Below are 15,628 nucleotides of genomic sequence, written 5' to 3'. Positions count from 1 at the left end.
TCCTGCTGAAGCTGCATCAGCAAGGCAGGAGTGTCACGCTCAATTGGGTCCCAAGCCACGTAGGTGTCCCAGGTAATGAGCTAGCCGACGACGCAGCAGAAGCGGCGCGCCAAAGACCCAAAGTCGATGTTGTCGTCCCTCTCAGCAGAAATCAGTTGCGCCTACGCACCAGGGCTCTTAATCAGGTACAACGGTTCCTTCAGCACAGACTGGAGGCAGAGGTGTCAGAGAGGGCGAGGTGGTACAGGGCAGTCACAGACTATGAACCCCTTGTACTTCCTCGCTCCACACCTTGAAAAGTGGAAACTGCTCTTCCGTCTGCGACTGGAGGACCGCTGTTTCTGGCAGATGAAAAGCAATCCAACACCTGAAGAGAGAAGATGCCGCCACTGTAGCCACCCCGAAGCCACCCTCAAGCACTACCTCAAGCATTGCCCCGCAACTGCTTTTCTGAGGAGAGGGCCTCCGACAACATCTGAGGGTCTTGTGCGTCGCCTATGCCGCCACCTAAGCGATTACGAACTGCGTCGGCTGGTGGAGTGTCAGCCCCCCTGTAAATATATATATATATATATATATATATATATATATATATATATATATATATATATATATATATATATATATATATATATTCACTGTATAACCTCTTGTAACACCAAACACCGTTAGATCAGAAAGGGTGCATTCGCCGAGAAGTGCATACGTATGCACATCTTGTGAATGTATGAGTGTGTGTGGTTGGGCCCACACACACTCATATGTAAAATCACCCTCCAAATGGGCTCACATCAAAAGCCCGTGGGAGCTTCACTCCCGAATTACACACACACACACATAGCTGAGACGGGCAGTTCACTCCAGGACACGACATCTTCAAGCAATTCTCCTCTCCAAGCAGCTCTCCTCTCCAAGCTTCAAGTTCTCCTTCGCTCTTAGGTTACGACCCCTTACGATTTTAGAGTTCATTAAAGACCCGAGTGCCGCAGTGTTATTTTGAGTTTCATTTCCCTGGCTTGTCCGAACCATGTTAATTCATAAATCATATAGGGGATGCTACATACAATACAGAAACACAACTTACTTGAAAATATATGTTCCAATGGGATTATCTTGCGCGTTCCATCGAAATGTTACAGGATTGGTCTTGACTGTATTGTCGCTGTGCGCAAATGTATCCTGCAAGACAGGTCAGAAAAAATGTTAGGTTCATAGAGATTGATATGAGCCAGTGTTTTAAAAAATAATGTAGAAAGTTGGATACGTATATAAAAAATCAGGCACGCACTATCAAAACTCTGATTGATACAGTTAATTATTATATTGTTCGCGTTTGCTATAAAATGAGTGTGAAAATGATCCAAGATAAATTTATTAACTAAAAAATCACGCAGAGTTGTGAGACTATTTTTCTTTAATTATATACAAAGAAAATAATATTGATGAAACCAATTCTATTTAACACAAGAGTGTCATTATAAGAATATTTGGCATTTGCAGAAGTTGCAGAGCTAGTCATAACATACTTTTCTTCGTTTTTCATTGTTATTTTGAAGTGCCAGTAGTGTTCAGGAGAAAATCAAGTGTGCTGCTGTGAAATTGTAATTTGATTAAGACCAATTTGGTTTTAGTAAGAACAGCGTTACTTCCGCAAGCATTTTGTACCTGCATATAAAGTAGTCCCTCGTTATCAACGGATTTATATATATATATATATATATATATATATATATATATATATATATATATATATATATATATATATATATATATATATATATATATATATATATACATACATATGAGTGGAAAAGGTTGCAGGGAAACGCGGGTTGGAGCGAGGACACCTGACGTTTCGATCTACAAGTCTTCTTCAAAGTGACAGAGAACGTATGTACACAGTACATGCACTCTCCTTACGGCTCATCCGGCTGGATATCTCAGAATGTCGCATGCTGATGGCCCAATACTCCATGACCAATCTGTCGGCTGCAAATGACTGATTGGCAAATCCTTCTCTTTTGTTGCTAACCTTTCCCAGTGTTATGCATGCGGACTAGACCAGCCTTCTCATTTTCTTCTCTAGCCCGGTCCAGATAGAGCGTGCCTCTTCCCATCTTGGTAAATTCCCGTGTGTCTCCACGTGCACTACCAGAGAATTTGAAGTCCTTTGATGTGGCATATCGTTCTTATGTTCTGTTGGTCTCTTTGTCAACCCCCGCGACGTCTCACCGTAGTGCGTTGCAGGACGTCCACTACATGGTATTCCGTATATTACGCTATTCTCATTGGTGTGCTGTTTTTGTTGGTTTATTAAGACATATATATATATATATATATATATATATATACATATATATATACATTTATATATATGTATGTATATATATAATATATATATATGTATACACACACACATATATATATATATATACATACGTATATGTGTATATATATATATATATTATACATATATATATGTATATATATACATATATATACATATATATATACGTATATACATATATATATAATATACATATATATATATATATGTGTGTGTGTGTGTGTGTGTGTGTGTATTTACCTAGTTGTACCTAGTTGTATTTTACGGGAAGGGGAGCTATGCTCGTGGGGTCCCGTCTTCATATCTCATTTTATCTAAACTATTTTTAAATTCATGTATTGTTTTTGCACACACCACTTTCTCATCTAACTTGTTCCAACTGTTTATTACTCTGTGAGGAAAGCTGTTCTTTTTCAAATCTCTTCTATAGCTGTCTTTTTTTATTTTCTTTCCGTGTCCTCTTGTATTTCTGTCATCCCATTTGATCAGATTCTCTCTATCAGTAATTTCCATGCCTTTCATGATTCTGTAAATAGCTATCAAATCTCCTCTCTCTCTTCTTTGCTCTAGTGTCTGTAGTTCAAGTTTTTCTAATCTCTCTTCATATGATAGTTTTGTGAGTGTTGGTGCCAATTTTGTAATTGCTCTTTTATTCTTTCAAGTTTTTTTATACATTTTTTTGTACTTGGTGACCATATTGTTGCTGCATATTCCAATCTTGGTCTTATCAGGGTGATTAGGATTTTCTTCACCATTTCTTCATCCAGGTATGTAAATGCAACTTTGATTGTTCTTATTAAATTATAAGTTTCTCCAAAAAATGTATTTATATGTTTCTCAGGTGACATATTATTCATAACAATGACTCCCAGGTCCTTCTCATTTTCTACTTTTTTTATTCCTTCTTCTCCCAAATTATATGCTCCTGTTATTCTGTTTTTGCTTTTTCCAAATTCCATTATACTACACTTTTTTGTATTGAACTCCATCTCCCACTTCCTACTCCATTCCTGTACTTTATATAGATCTCTCTGTAGTGATTCACAATCTTCTTCTGTTTTCACTCTTTTTAGTAGTTTTGCATCATCTGCAAAGAAGCTCATATAGCTTTCAATTCCTTCATCCATATCATTAATATATATAGCAAACATTATTGGGGCCAGTACTGTTCCCTGCGGAACACCGCTTATTACTTTATCCCATTTTGAGTGCTGGTCTCTTATCACTACTCTCATTTTTCTTTCTTGCAAAAAGTCTTCCATCCAATTTAGCAGTTTTCCCTGTATTCCTCCTTCAGTTTCTAATTTCTTAAGCAACTTCTTATGTGGTACTTTGTCAAACGCTTTCTTTAGGTCTAGAAATGCACAGTCCGCCCATCCATCTCTTTCTTGTATTATATCTATTAGCCTTGAATAGAAACATATTAAATTGGTGACGCATGATCGTCCTTGTCTGAATCCAAATTGCCTTGGATTTAACACTTTTTTTTTTTTTTTTTTTAATATTTTACCCATCTACTTTTGATAATTCTTTCACAAATTTTTGCTATTGTACTTGTTAGAGAGACTGGTCTATAGTTGGTAGGTTCTTTACTTCCTCCTTTATATATAGGTACTATATTTGCTTTTTTCCAATCTTCTGGAACTTTTCCTTCTTTCAAGGAACTGTTTAGTATGCTATGTATTTTGTCTGCCAGTTCATTCCTGCATTCTTTCAGAATCCAGTTTGCTATTTCATCTGGTCCATGCGATTTTCTGACGTCAAGATTACTCAAGTGTGTCAATATTTCATTCTTTGTTACTTCTATTTCTTCCATAGGGGGGACTTTCTCTTTCCATTCAATCTCTTCAGGTTGTATGTTCTCCCTTGTAAATACTGATTTAAAATGTTTGTTCATAATTTCCGCCATTTCCATTTCCTCAGTGTATTCAACTCCCCCTTGTCTTAATTTCTCCCAGTCTTCTTTGTTTTTCAGTTTATTGTTTACAAATCTGTAGAATAGTTTTGGTTGATCTTTACACTTTTCGATGACATCTTTTTCATATTTTCTCTTTTCCTCTCTGCACGTTTGTACATATTCATTTCTATAACCGGTATATATTTTCCATTTTTCAGGTCTTCTGTCTTTTTTCCATCTGGTCCAGGTTTTGTCTCTTTTTTCTTTTAACATTCTACAACTTTTGTTGTACCAGCATTTTACATATTCTTTTTCTTGTTTTTGTCTTGGGACATACTTTTCCACTCCTTTTTTGTAAATTTTTGTCAAAATATTCCATTTCTCTTCCACTGTTGTTTCTTCTTTGTATATTTCTTCCCAGTTTTCTTGTTGAAAGAATTCTCTTATTTTATCAAAGTTTGTTTTTTCATACATCATTCTTCCTTTTCTATATTGTTCATTTCTTTTCATATATTTTTCTTCATTAAGTTCCAGTTCAATCAATATGTGGTCACTTTTACTTATTGGTATTTTATATTCAATCTTGTCCACTATTCTAGGTTCAGATGTAATTATTAAGTCTAGTCTCGATGGTTCTTCTTCATTTCTATACCTAGTGTTCTCCTGTATCCATTGTGTCATTGTATGGTCAGTAATCATTTCAAGTAGAGCGTTTCCCCATGAGCCGTCTCCACCCTTTACTGTCATTTCTTCCCAGCAGATTTCTTTGCAATTAAGTCGCCCATCATAACTATTCTTCCTCCATCTTCCATTATTTTATTTAATGTTATCTTTGTGTCCTCTAACATACTTTTATGTTCACTCTCCTCCCATGAGGCTGTTTTCGGGGGCACATAATTTATCACAAATTTTCTGCTCTTCTTATCTCTGTCTTCCACTTCTATCATAATCATCTCTACTGTATTCTTTCCATATATGACACCCCTCACGTTTATATCCTTCTTAGTCAGGAACATAACTCCACCCCCTTCCTTTTTCTCTCTGTTTTTAATCCAATAATTATATGCATCATGTCCTACACTGTTGGGTGGTAGTGGGCCTTTTAATTTTGTTTCTACAATTCCCATTATGTCCGGTTCTTTTTCTTTCAAATAATCATTCAGCTCATTCAATCCTGTTATTAATCCATCTATATTTGTGTAAGACACTCTTAGTTTTCTGTCACTTCCATTGTGTTCTCTGTTTCCCTTTTGTTTTTCGCTTGTATGTCGAACTGCCTTAGTTTCATATTCACTACTCTCCAATAGAATCTCTCTTTCTCTGACTCCGTTCTGCTCTCGTTTTTTTCCTTAGCTTCAAGTCTTTTCTTTTTTTCTTCCTCTCTTTCCTCTTTATTCATTTCCCTTTTTATCCATACCTTTTTATATTGTTCACTTGTTGCTAGTTTCCCTGTTTTGGATAAGTTATTCTCTGCCGTCGTTTGTGACCTGAATTTAATCTTAATTGGTCTGGTCTTATCTGTACTATACTTTCCGAGCCTGAATTTTTCCTCAATTTCCTTCATAATTTCTGGTTCATCTTCCTGAACTAATTTTAGTAAACTGCTTATTTTTTCATTTTCCTCATTGGTTCTTGAGGTTCTATCTGGGTTATGTTTCTCTTCCATTCCTAATATAATTATACATTTCTTTTTATCAGCTAAGTCTCTTACTATATTCTCCTTCTGTCTCATCACTTTAATAACTGAGTCTTCAGTTTGTTCTCTCATTTGCTGTTTAATTATATCAGTAAATGCAACTTTACTGTTTTCTTGAATTGCCTTCCATCCCTCTCTGTTTTCTTTATTATTCATCTTTAACTCTTCATTCTCCCTTTTTACATCTTTTAACTGTCTTTTTAGGTTTTCTATTTCCTTAGTTAAGTTTTTGTTCGCCTTCTCTAGTTCTTCCAATTTTTCAACCCTCTGTACAATGTTGTTAACATGACCGAACCTACTCTCCAAGTCCTCGATCATCTTATCGACCTTCTCTTCTAGTCTTGTCAGTCGGGGGGGGGGATGTTTGTCCCCCCCCCCACCCTCTTTAAATCCCTTGAAAATATTCTCATCACTTTCTACTGTATTGCTCTTATCTATACTTCTAATCTTTACATTTTTATTAGACATTTCATCGTCACTCAGCTGGTCGGGGGGCCGTTCGTTTACCTTTCGCCTGTCTGCCTGGGCCAAGTTCTCTCCTTCCTCATTTCCTTCCATTTCCCTCGGCAATCCCTCCCCTTCTCCTCTTTCCCTACTTTCCCACTACCCCACGAGCAATTTCCCCCCACCCTGTAAATACAATAGGCACTTCTCTTTGCATTGGGATCCACGAAACTTCAATTTTCTTCAGAACGTCTTCTAAGCCGTCCGTTCGTTGAAGTGTGTGTGTGTGTGTGTGTGTGTGTGTGTGTGTGTGTGTGTGTGTGTACATTTATATGTATAAATATGTATATGTATATATATATATATATATATATATATTGCAGAAACCACAGGGAAATTAAAGTCAGAATACTGAACGTTTTCGTCTATTACGACATCCTCAGAGGATGTCGTAATAGACGAAAACGTTCAGTATTCCGACTTTGATTTCCCTGTGGTTTCTCCAATATCTTTTCGTCACGCGTTATTGTGATTATTTTTGCAATATATATATATATATATATATATATATATATATATTTATATATATATATATATATATGTGTGTGTGTGTGTGTGTGTGTGTGTGTGTGTGTGTATACATGTATGTATACATATATATATATATGAATATACATATATGTATGTATATATATATATATATATATATATATATATATATATATATATATATATATATATATAGTTATAGACGGATTTTATGACAATAGGATATTTCCTTAAGTAAGAAAAATAATTTTGTTTTTGCCTGCACATTCTCAAAAGTTCGTCGTAACTGGTGACAAATCTTAACGGCGAGGTCCCGGGTGCCAGATTGACAAGTAGCGAAGTAGCGAATTGAGCTGATTTTTAAAGTCTTATACTACTTTGTTTCGAAAAGTTGATCATATATGTGAATAATATTCATAAACAAATTGAAATTGCATAGGCCTGTATACGCTATTTATTAAATATATTTCTATGTTTCGTAGTGTGCCGAAATGCTCCCCGGAGCGGAAGTCATATTGCCTCCCTCGGGATATCAATAAATCAGTCAATCAATGATATCAGCCATCCTGAGTCTACTACTGAACAAAGGCCCCCTTTATAGTATTCCATGATTCACACGACCGCGCAATCCTCTGCCACGTCACACCTGCAAACCCCTCGATCTCGTCTCTCCACCTTCTGTCTGGTCTCCCTCTTCTACGCTTTCTATCTCGCGGCGTCCACTCAGTAACACACTTATTCCATCGCTCATCAGTCGTTCGCGCTAATTTACCTACACAATTCCACTTCTTCTCTTTTACAGCCTCCACAATGTCTTTCACTCTAGTCTGTTCTCTCGCCCAACTTACTCTCTTTCGGTCTCTTAGCGTCATCCCCATCACTGATCTTTCCATTCTCCTCTGTGCAGTCCTTAGTTTTGTTTCCATCGCCTTCGTCAGTTTCCAAGTCTCACACCCGTAGATTATTGCTGGCAGAATGCATTGACTTTACGTTTCAAACATAAAGGTAAAGAGCCTCTCAGGATTTTATTATATTTACCAAACACTTTCCAACCAATTGTAATGCGTCTTTTTGTTTCATTATCATGGTCTTTCGTCACTTTCACCATCTGACCTAAATAATTATACTCTTCAACTTCTTCAAGACTCTCACCATCAATTACAATATCTTTACTTTGAACTTTTGTGTTGAACATTACTTTGATTTTGCTCTTATTAATTTTAAACCTATTCTGAGGCTTTCCTTGTTTAGATCACTCAGCATATCTTGCAAGTCTTCTGCTCTTTCTGAAATAAGAATTATGTCATCAGCAAATCTTAGGTGGTTCAAATATTCGCCATTAATCTTTAAACCTTTATTTTCCCAACGCAGCCTTCTGAAAATATCTTCCAAGCAAGCTGTAAATAGTTTGGGTGAAACTGTATCGCCTTGCCCTACTCCTTTCTCGATCTTGATCTTTTCTGTATTTTTATGTGATCGAATTAGAGCGGTACCTTTCGCATAAATCTTTTTTAAGACTCTTACGATCTGTTCGTTTGTACCCTTCTTGCGTAGCGAGTTTAGTATTGCTATTTGTTCTACCGAGTCAAAGGCCTTCTCGTAGTCTACAAGAACTAAACACAGAGGTATATTATATTCTGTCGTTTTCTCGATTAGTTGGTTTATCGCCTGCAAATGGTCTAGAGTTGGTAATAGGCGACTTTAATGCTAAAATGGGGAAGAAGATGGGAGATGAGACGTGCATTGGGAAGTTTGGAGTACATGAAAGAAATGACAGAGGCGAGATGTTAGTAAATTTTGCAGAGAACTACAACATGAGGATAATGAGCACTTTCTTCCAAGATCGTGTAGGTCGTAAATGGACGTGGAGAAGTCCAAATGGAACAACAAAGAACGAAATAGACTTCATATTAGGAGATAAGAGCAAAAGCGTTAGCAATGTTACGGTGATAAATAAAGTCAACATAGGTAGTGACCATAGAATGGTAGGTTGCACAGCTAGATTCAATTTCAGAGCCGAAAGGAATAAACTAATTTTAAGAAAGAACATAAGCCTTGCAAAGGTTAAAGATAATAAGACATTTCAGTTTGAAATTAAAAATAGATTCGAAGCTCTAAGAATTTTTCATGAACTAACGAGGACACCGTGGAATTTTGAATTTAGTGAATATTATTAGGGAATCAGCAGAGAAAGTAAGAAGTACTAAAAACATCGGAGAAAACAAATACTCCAAAGCTACAAATGACCTAATTAAAAGAAGAAGGACCATACAGATTAAAAGCAGGAGAGACGAAATAGAAAGAATAAAACAAGCTTATCAACAAAAGGCAGAGATTAGAGAAAAGAATGAGAAACATAGATGGAATAGAGGAAACTATTCGGAAAGGTAAGAGTATTAAAGGGACCGAGCGTAGACATGCTTTAGGAAGACAACAAATGATATGTTTGAAAGGTGTAAATGGAGAAATCATGAAATGCAGAGGCAGAATGATAAAAAGAGTAGAAGAATTTTACCAAGAGTTTTACTCGTGGAAGACCGTAGTTGAGTCAGTAAATTCATGTGTAGACGTTAGTAGACAGTAAATGATATGTTTGAAAGGTGGGAATGGAGAAATCATTAAATGCAAAGACAGAATGGTAAAAAGAGTAGAAGAATTTTACAAAGAGCTTTACTTGTCGAAGACCAGATTGAGTCAGTAAATTCATGTGTAGACGTTAATAGTGTACCAGAGATTACAAAGGAAGAAGTAGAATTTGCTCTAAAAACTATGAAACGAGGAAAAGCACCTGGGGAAGATGGTATATCGATTGATCTGTTGAAAGACGCAGGTAAATTAGTTCATATTAAATTAGCTCAGTTGTACATTCATTGCTTACGTCAAGAAAGCGTTCCTAAGCGTGGTGCAATGCTATAGTGATTTTGCTTCATAAAAAAGGAGACCAGAAGGACCTTAGTAACTATCGATCGATTAGCTTGCTATTTAATGTATATATATTATTCTCCAAGGTCCTTACAAATAGACTAAGTCAAATTTTAGATGGAAACCAACCGAGAGAACAAGCAGGCTTTAGGAGTGGATATTCAACTCTAGACCATTTCATGGGATATCATTGTTCACTTAATCACCGGACATCATTGATCACTTACATATCTATAACCTATCTTTATTACATTCTAGGTTCATCTTACCCATCGTTTAACTTCATTAAGGGAATGGTGGTAGCTAGGGACTCCGTGGTGTGAGGTGATGGCAACATACTGCAGCGGAATATTAAACGCCGGTGTAGACCAGTCCAAAGGTGTCCAACCTATCAAACGTTATCAGTTTGTCCAAGCGCAAACTGAGACATAAGGGATGATGCAGCACAAAGCAAAGGCAGACTTCCTGTTGTTGAATTGAAGTACAGTTTGAACGAAAATCTATCCATCAGTTTTGTATTACCGCGAGCAAACGCTGTGTTTGGTGAGTAGTAATTCGGTTCCATGCTTCCTTCTGTCACGGGCTGTGTAAATATAAGATCCCCCATATTAGCTTCAGATTTCGATTTTTTCTCATTTGAATCGAATCTTCTTTTCCTGTTTTCGTTTGAGTTTAAGCGGGTCATTTTTACTTGGGCCAACGTTGCCATCTCTTGTCTAATTATGTTAGCATTGTGGCATATGAAAGAAATAAAAAGAATAAAGAGTTGTCCTGAAAATTTGTAAGCGGAGAAAATGCTAAATGGCAACTTACGTTTGTAGAACTGCAGCTGAGAGTCCTGAAGCCATTTTGAGCTACGAAGAAGCCAAAGGCGGTTGGACGAATAATGACACCTTTGAAAGGATGGCCACTTATTGTCACTGAAATAAAAAATAAACGAGATGAGATTCTGTGAAAAAAATATATATCAGACCTAAAAGGTAAATGTTATATTAGGGTTATATTTAGGGTTTGAAATAATGTGTATATGAATTGATTTTCTATATTTGACTGCACTTAACTCTACAAAAACGATAATTAGAATTACAAATAGTATATTTGGCATAAAGTAAAGCAAAGTATCATATGAATGCATGTATCTACGGTATATACCAAGTGTTTCTTCCTCCATATAAAGGAGGTAGCATGCACTCACTCCCACCCATTCCATTCCCATCCACAATCCTTGTTTCCCTCTCATCTTAGCTCCTCTTGGATGAGAGGGTCATCCCTGTCTCCTGCCCACTGCTTGGGTCAGACACTATGCAGCAAGACAGTGCATATATAGCAAGGCTGCTTCACTTCGGCAACCCCCCCCCCTCTACGTCCCCTCATGCGGAAAATAGAGATAACCAACACCGACTCAGCAGAGGTCAGACGTCGCTTTTCGCTCCAGCTCTCTCAACAGCGCCCATCAATCTTCGCCGGCCGGTCGCGGTGGAGATTTTTCTCCTATGCTGCTGACCGGTCCGGCTCACGCCTGACTTCTTCGTTGACGCTGGCAAGTGGCCTTACACCTTAGATAGATACACGCGTTTCCCAAGCCACACAATTCTCTGCTTTCAGAGTTGTGCTCAGAAAGAAAAGAGACCCCCACACACAAATCTACACTCGCTGGCTCAGCAGAGGTCGGACGTCGCCCTTCACTCGAGCTTTCTCAGCCAACGCCCATAATTCTTCACCGGCAGGTCGTGGGGAGGAGATTTTATTATGTCCTTTAGTCTCCTTTGCTGTCGACCGGTCCGGCACACGCCTGGCCTCTTCGCTGACGCTGGCGAGCGGGTTTACACTTCTGACAAATACACACGTTTCCCGAGTCACGTAATTCTCTGCTTTCAGAGTTGTGCTCGGAAGAAAAGAGATACACAAATCAACACTCGCCCGCCTGCCCTCCGCACTGCCATCGGATCCACTCTCTTGACTACGCTTCGGATATCGCCCATTGCCTCGTTAGAGGCCAAACGCCCACTGCCTTGTTAGAGGCCATACGTCCATTGCCTCGTTAGAGGCCAAACGCCCATTGCCTCACCTGGGGTTAATCAGGAACGCGCTTTGCCTAGCTTGGGGTTAATCAGCAACGCCACACGCGGAAAGTGAACCCTACTCACTTCTCGTAAGATACACACACCTCTCACGAACATAACCACGCCCCACGCACAAACATCTACACGTACTTTTTCTTCGACTAAAATTCGCTTTCTTTCTAACCTTCTCTTATACTACATCTCATTTCAGTTTACTTCCCACTAAAGATTTTTCCGTTTTTCAACCCTTCTCTACTACTACGCCTCCTACCATTTTCTCAGCTTTTGGCGATTCTAATTGCAGATGTTGGCGCCGCCGTCCAAGTTCCCTACCCGTTTCTCCCAAGCCACCTCCATCATTCGCCCCTTAGTTGATCGCCCATAAAAAAGCGCTTATTGGCAATAGCCCTCTTTTATACACTACTATCTTTTAATTTTCTTACAGACATTCTTTCCCTCCCACACAAACCGATCCCGTGCGAGCGGGTGGTCTGTCCTAGGTAGCCCATAGCCATAGAGAAAACGGGGAGAAATCCCATCCGGATACGTCAAAGTATCATCCATACACAGTCATTCTCTACTCACCCCTATCCCCTGCCCTCTCCCTTGCTCAGCAGTCATTCCTCTCTTCCGCAAAGCCTCTTTCACCCCCATCCATCCATCTCATCCTCGGTCGTCCCCTCAAGTTCACTCTCTCCACCTCTTTTACAAATCTTTCTTTACTCATTCTTTCCATGTGTCCAAACCATCTCAATACTCTTTCATCAGCCCTATCTGCCATCTCCTTTTCCACTCCGCGCTCTCCTTCTCACCTCATTTCTCACTGTCTCCAACCTTGTAACTCCTACCATATTTCTAAAGCATTCCATCCTAAACACATTTAAACTTCTCTTTTCTGCCTCTCTCAAAATCCAATCACCGTCATTTTCATAGTGCCTCCCATTGCCACCATCAACCCCTCTCTATTATCTCTCTCACGTTCAACAGCTCTCTAAAATACTCTACCAATCTTCCCCTTACCGTCTCCACTTCCATTTGTTCATCTGCACCTTTTACCTTTTCTTCTCTGCCTGACTCGCCTCCATTTCCTCTTTTAATTTCATTCCATTTTTCTTTATTATTAAAAAAAAAAAATCTGTCATACTCCTCCTTCATTTTATATCTGCTCTCCTCTTTGCCTCCCTTATCTTACGTTTTGCTTCTCTTCTTTTTTCTTTGTACCCCTCATATGTTTTCCGAGTCCTACTTTGCAACCAATCCCTAAGTGCTCGCTTCTTCCGTTCAACTAACTACTTCACTTCATCATCCAACCACCCACTACCCTTCCTTCTGTTTTTTCCCATTCTCCTTGTTCCACATACCATCTTTGCACACCTTGTCACTCCCTCCTTCAAACAACTCCATTCCTCTTACACTCCCATCTCTATCCTTCACCATCTCTCACACTTCTCTCAGCTTCTCCTTGTGCTCGTGGTCCTTTTCCTTCTCATCTAAACAATCCAGTCAAAACGCCTCTCTATATTCTGCTCTTTGCCTCTTTCTCCACATATCCTCCACTCTCAACTTACCCTGCACCAAAAAATTATATGATATCCCCACACTCTCTCCCCTAAAAGCTTGGACATCCAGATTCTTCCCGTCCTTCCTTTGGATACCACTACTTAGCCCATTAATGCCTTTCCGCCACCCTTGCATCCACCATCCTGATTTTGAAAAAATAGTATTAGATGTAGTTTAGTTAGGATTGTCCTACCGTTAATATGTCCCTGGGAAGAAACAATTGTATTGGAGAGGGTGATCGAAAAAGGACTTTCTCCTCCCTGTGGTTCGACACCGTGCACAGGAAGCAGAGTATCACACGCAGCCTCTATGTCGCCCGAGCTATATGCCTCAGACCATCCAATATACATCGCCACCACAGTCACCACAGTCAGAACTGTCATCTGGCGAGCCATTTCCAATTCTACGGAGAAAACACAGGACGATACAGAGATCGGATGAAGTGGCGCAAGACCTGGAATATGATGACAGAAATGGCATTTATTAGAATTTTTCGTCAGATTCACCTTTCACAGCAAATCATTAATAGTAAAACAATGTTGGGTTCAAATGCAGGAAAACACTGATAAAAACTATATAGTATATATAACCTTAATCCTTATTATCTGTTACAAAGTATATGTTTGAAAAATGTCGACAGAATACCTTTCGTTCCGTAACAAGACAGAGTATAGAAATTAAACAAATTAATATAAAACAACTTATGAATCTAATGGCAGTACTACACAGTAACAACCCAAAGTACATTATTGCTTTTATCATTTCTCTGCTTGTCTGCCTTTTATCCTACCTCTTCTTTTATCAACGTTTCTCTACTCTACACATTTTTTTTACTCACGCGTATATATATATATATATATATATATATATATATATATATATATATATATATATATATATATATATATATATACACTAAATGTGCCCTGATACACAGATATTCATCTTATCAACTACATTAACTTATTTCCATATCAATTACTTGCAAACACGATCGAGAAGAACAGCAGTATGTAGTTTGATGGAAGTATATAAAGTGAGACGCCGTCAGGTTGATGACTCCAACCTACCGACACGTAACAAATGGACAATGACTTAACCAACCAACTCAGCCATCAGGAAGGATTCGAGCATTTAAGTACATTATTTTAAGAAGCTCGTGATTATTCCTTTTTAACACGTTTTGAGTTTCAACATCATGCCTTACATTATAATTTTGTTCTTTATTGAAACCTTGCTCTATAATCTATATTGACATCTTGTCCTTCATTGACATTCAATGCCTCATGAACATTAGCCCCATTACGGACATCTGGTCCCTCACGGTCATTCGATCTCTTGCCCCCCTACGTCACCGCGTTCCACACCGGCCACCCGTCGTTCATTGACATTTTGTCCGGCATCCTTTCCTAAAATGATATTCTGTCCTTCACTGATATATCTTGCTGTGATCTTTTGTCCTTCACTATCATCATATCCCATTTTGATCTTTTGTCCATTATTATTACATCCCATCGTGATATTTTGTCCTATGACATTTCATCCTAGTGTAATATTTTGTCTTCTACCAACATTATATCCTAAAAAGATATTTTGTCTTACACTGACATATTGCTCTACATTATTCCTATACCCTACTCTGTTGTCCCCAAAACACTCTATTTCCCCTTCTCTTTGATTTTCTACCCCAAAAAAGGAATTAGTTCATTACAAACTCCCACAATGAGGTTTGTAAAAACATCTTTGCCTCTGCGAGTAAGGTGGATCCCTTCAGAAGCATAAAGGTCATGACGCCTGGAAAAGAGATACCAAGGATCAAGAAAGTGATATCCTCTCATTGATCCCTATGGCTGTAGTGTTCCAACACGAGCCACCGTAGTTCCTCGGAAGGATTCCACAGACTATGCGACGGCTCCCACGCTCTTTCATCTCCTGAAGATGTCGAAATAGCCTCGCACCATGAAGTCCACCACCATCAAGAACTTCTGATTTTCAGACACCTCATCTTCCAGCAGAGCAAAACAATTGGCTAGAGTCAGCTGTTGCTCCGCATGGCATTTGCTTACCGAACGCGGGCTCGATAAACGGGACCCCACGGAGCGCCAATCGCTCACAGCAGTGACAGAAATGGAAGAGGGACGTTCTATAGG

General features: G+C 38.6%; 1 protein-coding gene across 1 annotated transcript in view; it reads right to left on the bottom strand.

Annotated features, from left to right (window-relative positions):
* LOC143035324 (putative defense protein 3) overlaps window positions 1-15,628 on the bottom strand; it is a 53,952-nt gene that overhangs the window by 9,060 nt on the left and 29,264 nt on the right. Inside the window, exons 2-4 of the mRNA XM_076202266.1 lie at window positions 13,672-13,932; window positions 10,669-10,775; window positions 1,085-1,179 (exon numbers count right to left, since the gene is read on the bottom strand). Coding sequence (XP_076058381.1) covers window positions 1,085-1,179; window positions 10,669-10,775; window positions 13,672-13,873 — 404 coding nt within the window. The 5' untranslated portion in view covers window positions 13,874-13,932. The remainder of the gene's footprint in view (window positions 1-1,084; window positions 1,180-10,668; window positions 10,776-13,671; window positions 13,933-15,628) is intronic.

Source organism: Oratosquilla oratoria, chromosome 18 (genome assembly GCF_046742065.1).
Source record: "Oratosquilla oratoria isolate Oo_2021 chromosome 18, ASM4674206v1, whole genome shotgun sequence".
Classification (NCBI taxonomy): Eukaryota; Metazoa; Arthropoda; class Malacostraca; order Stomatopoda; family Squillidae; genus Oratosquilla; species Oratosquilla oratoria.
This window is presented reverse-complemented; position numbering and strand designations above follow the sequence as displayed.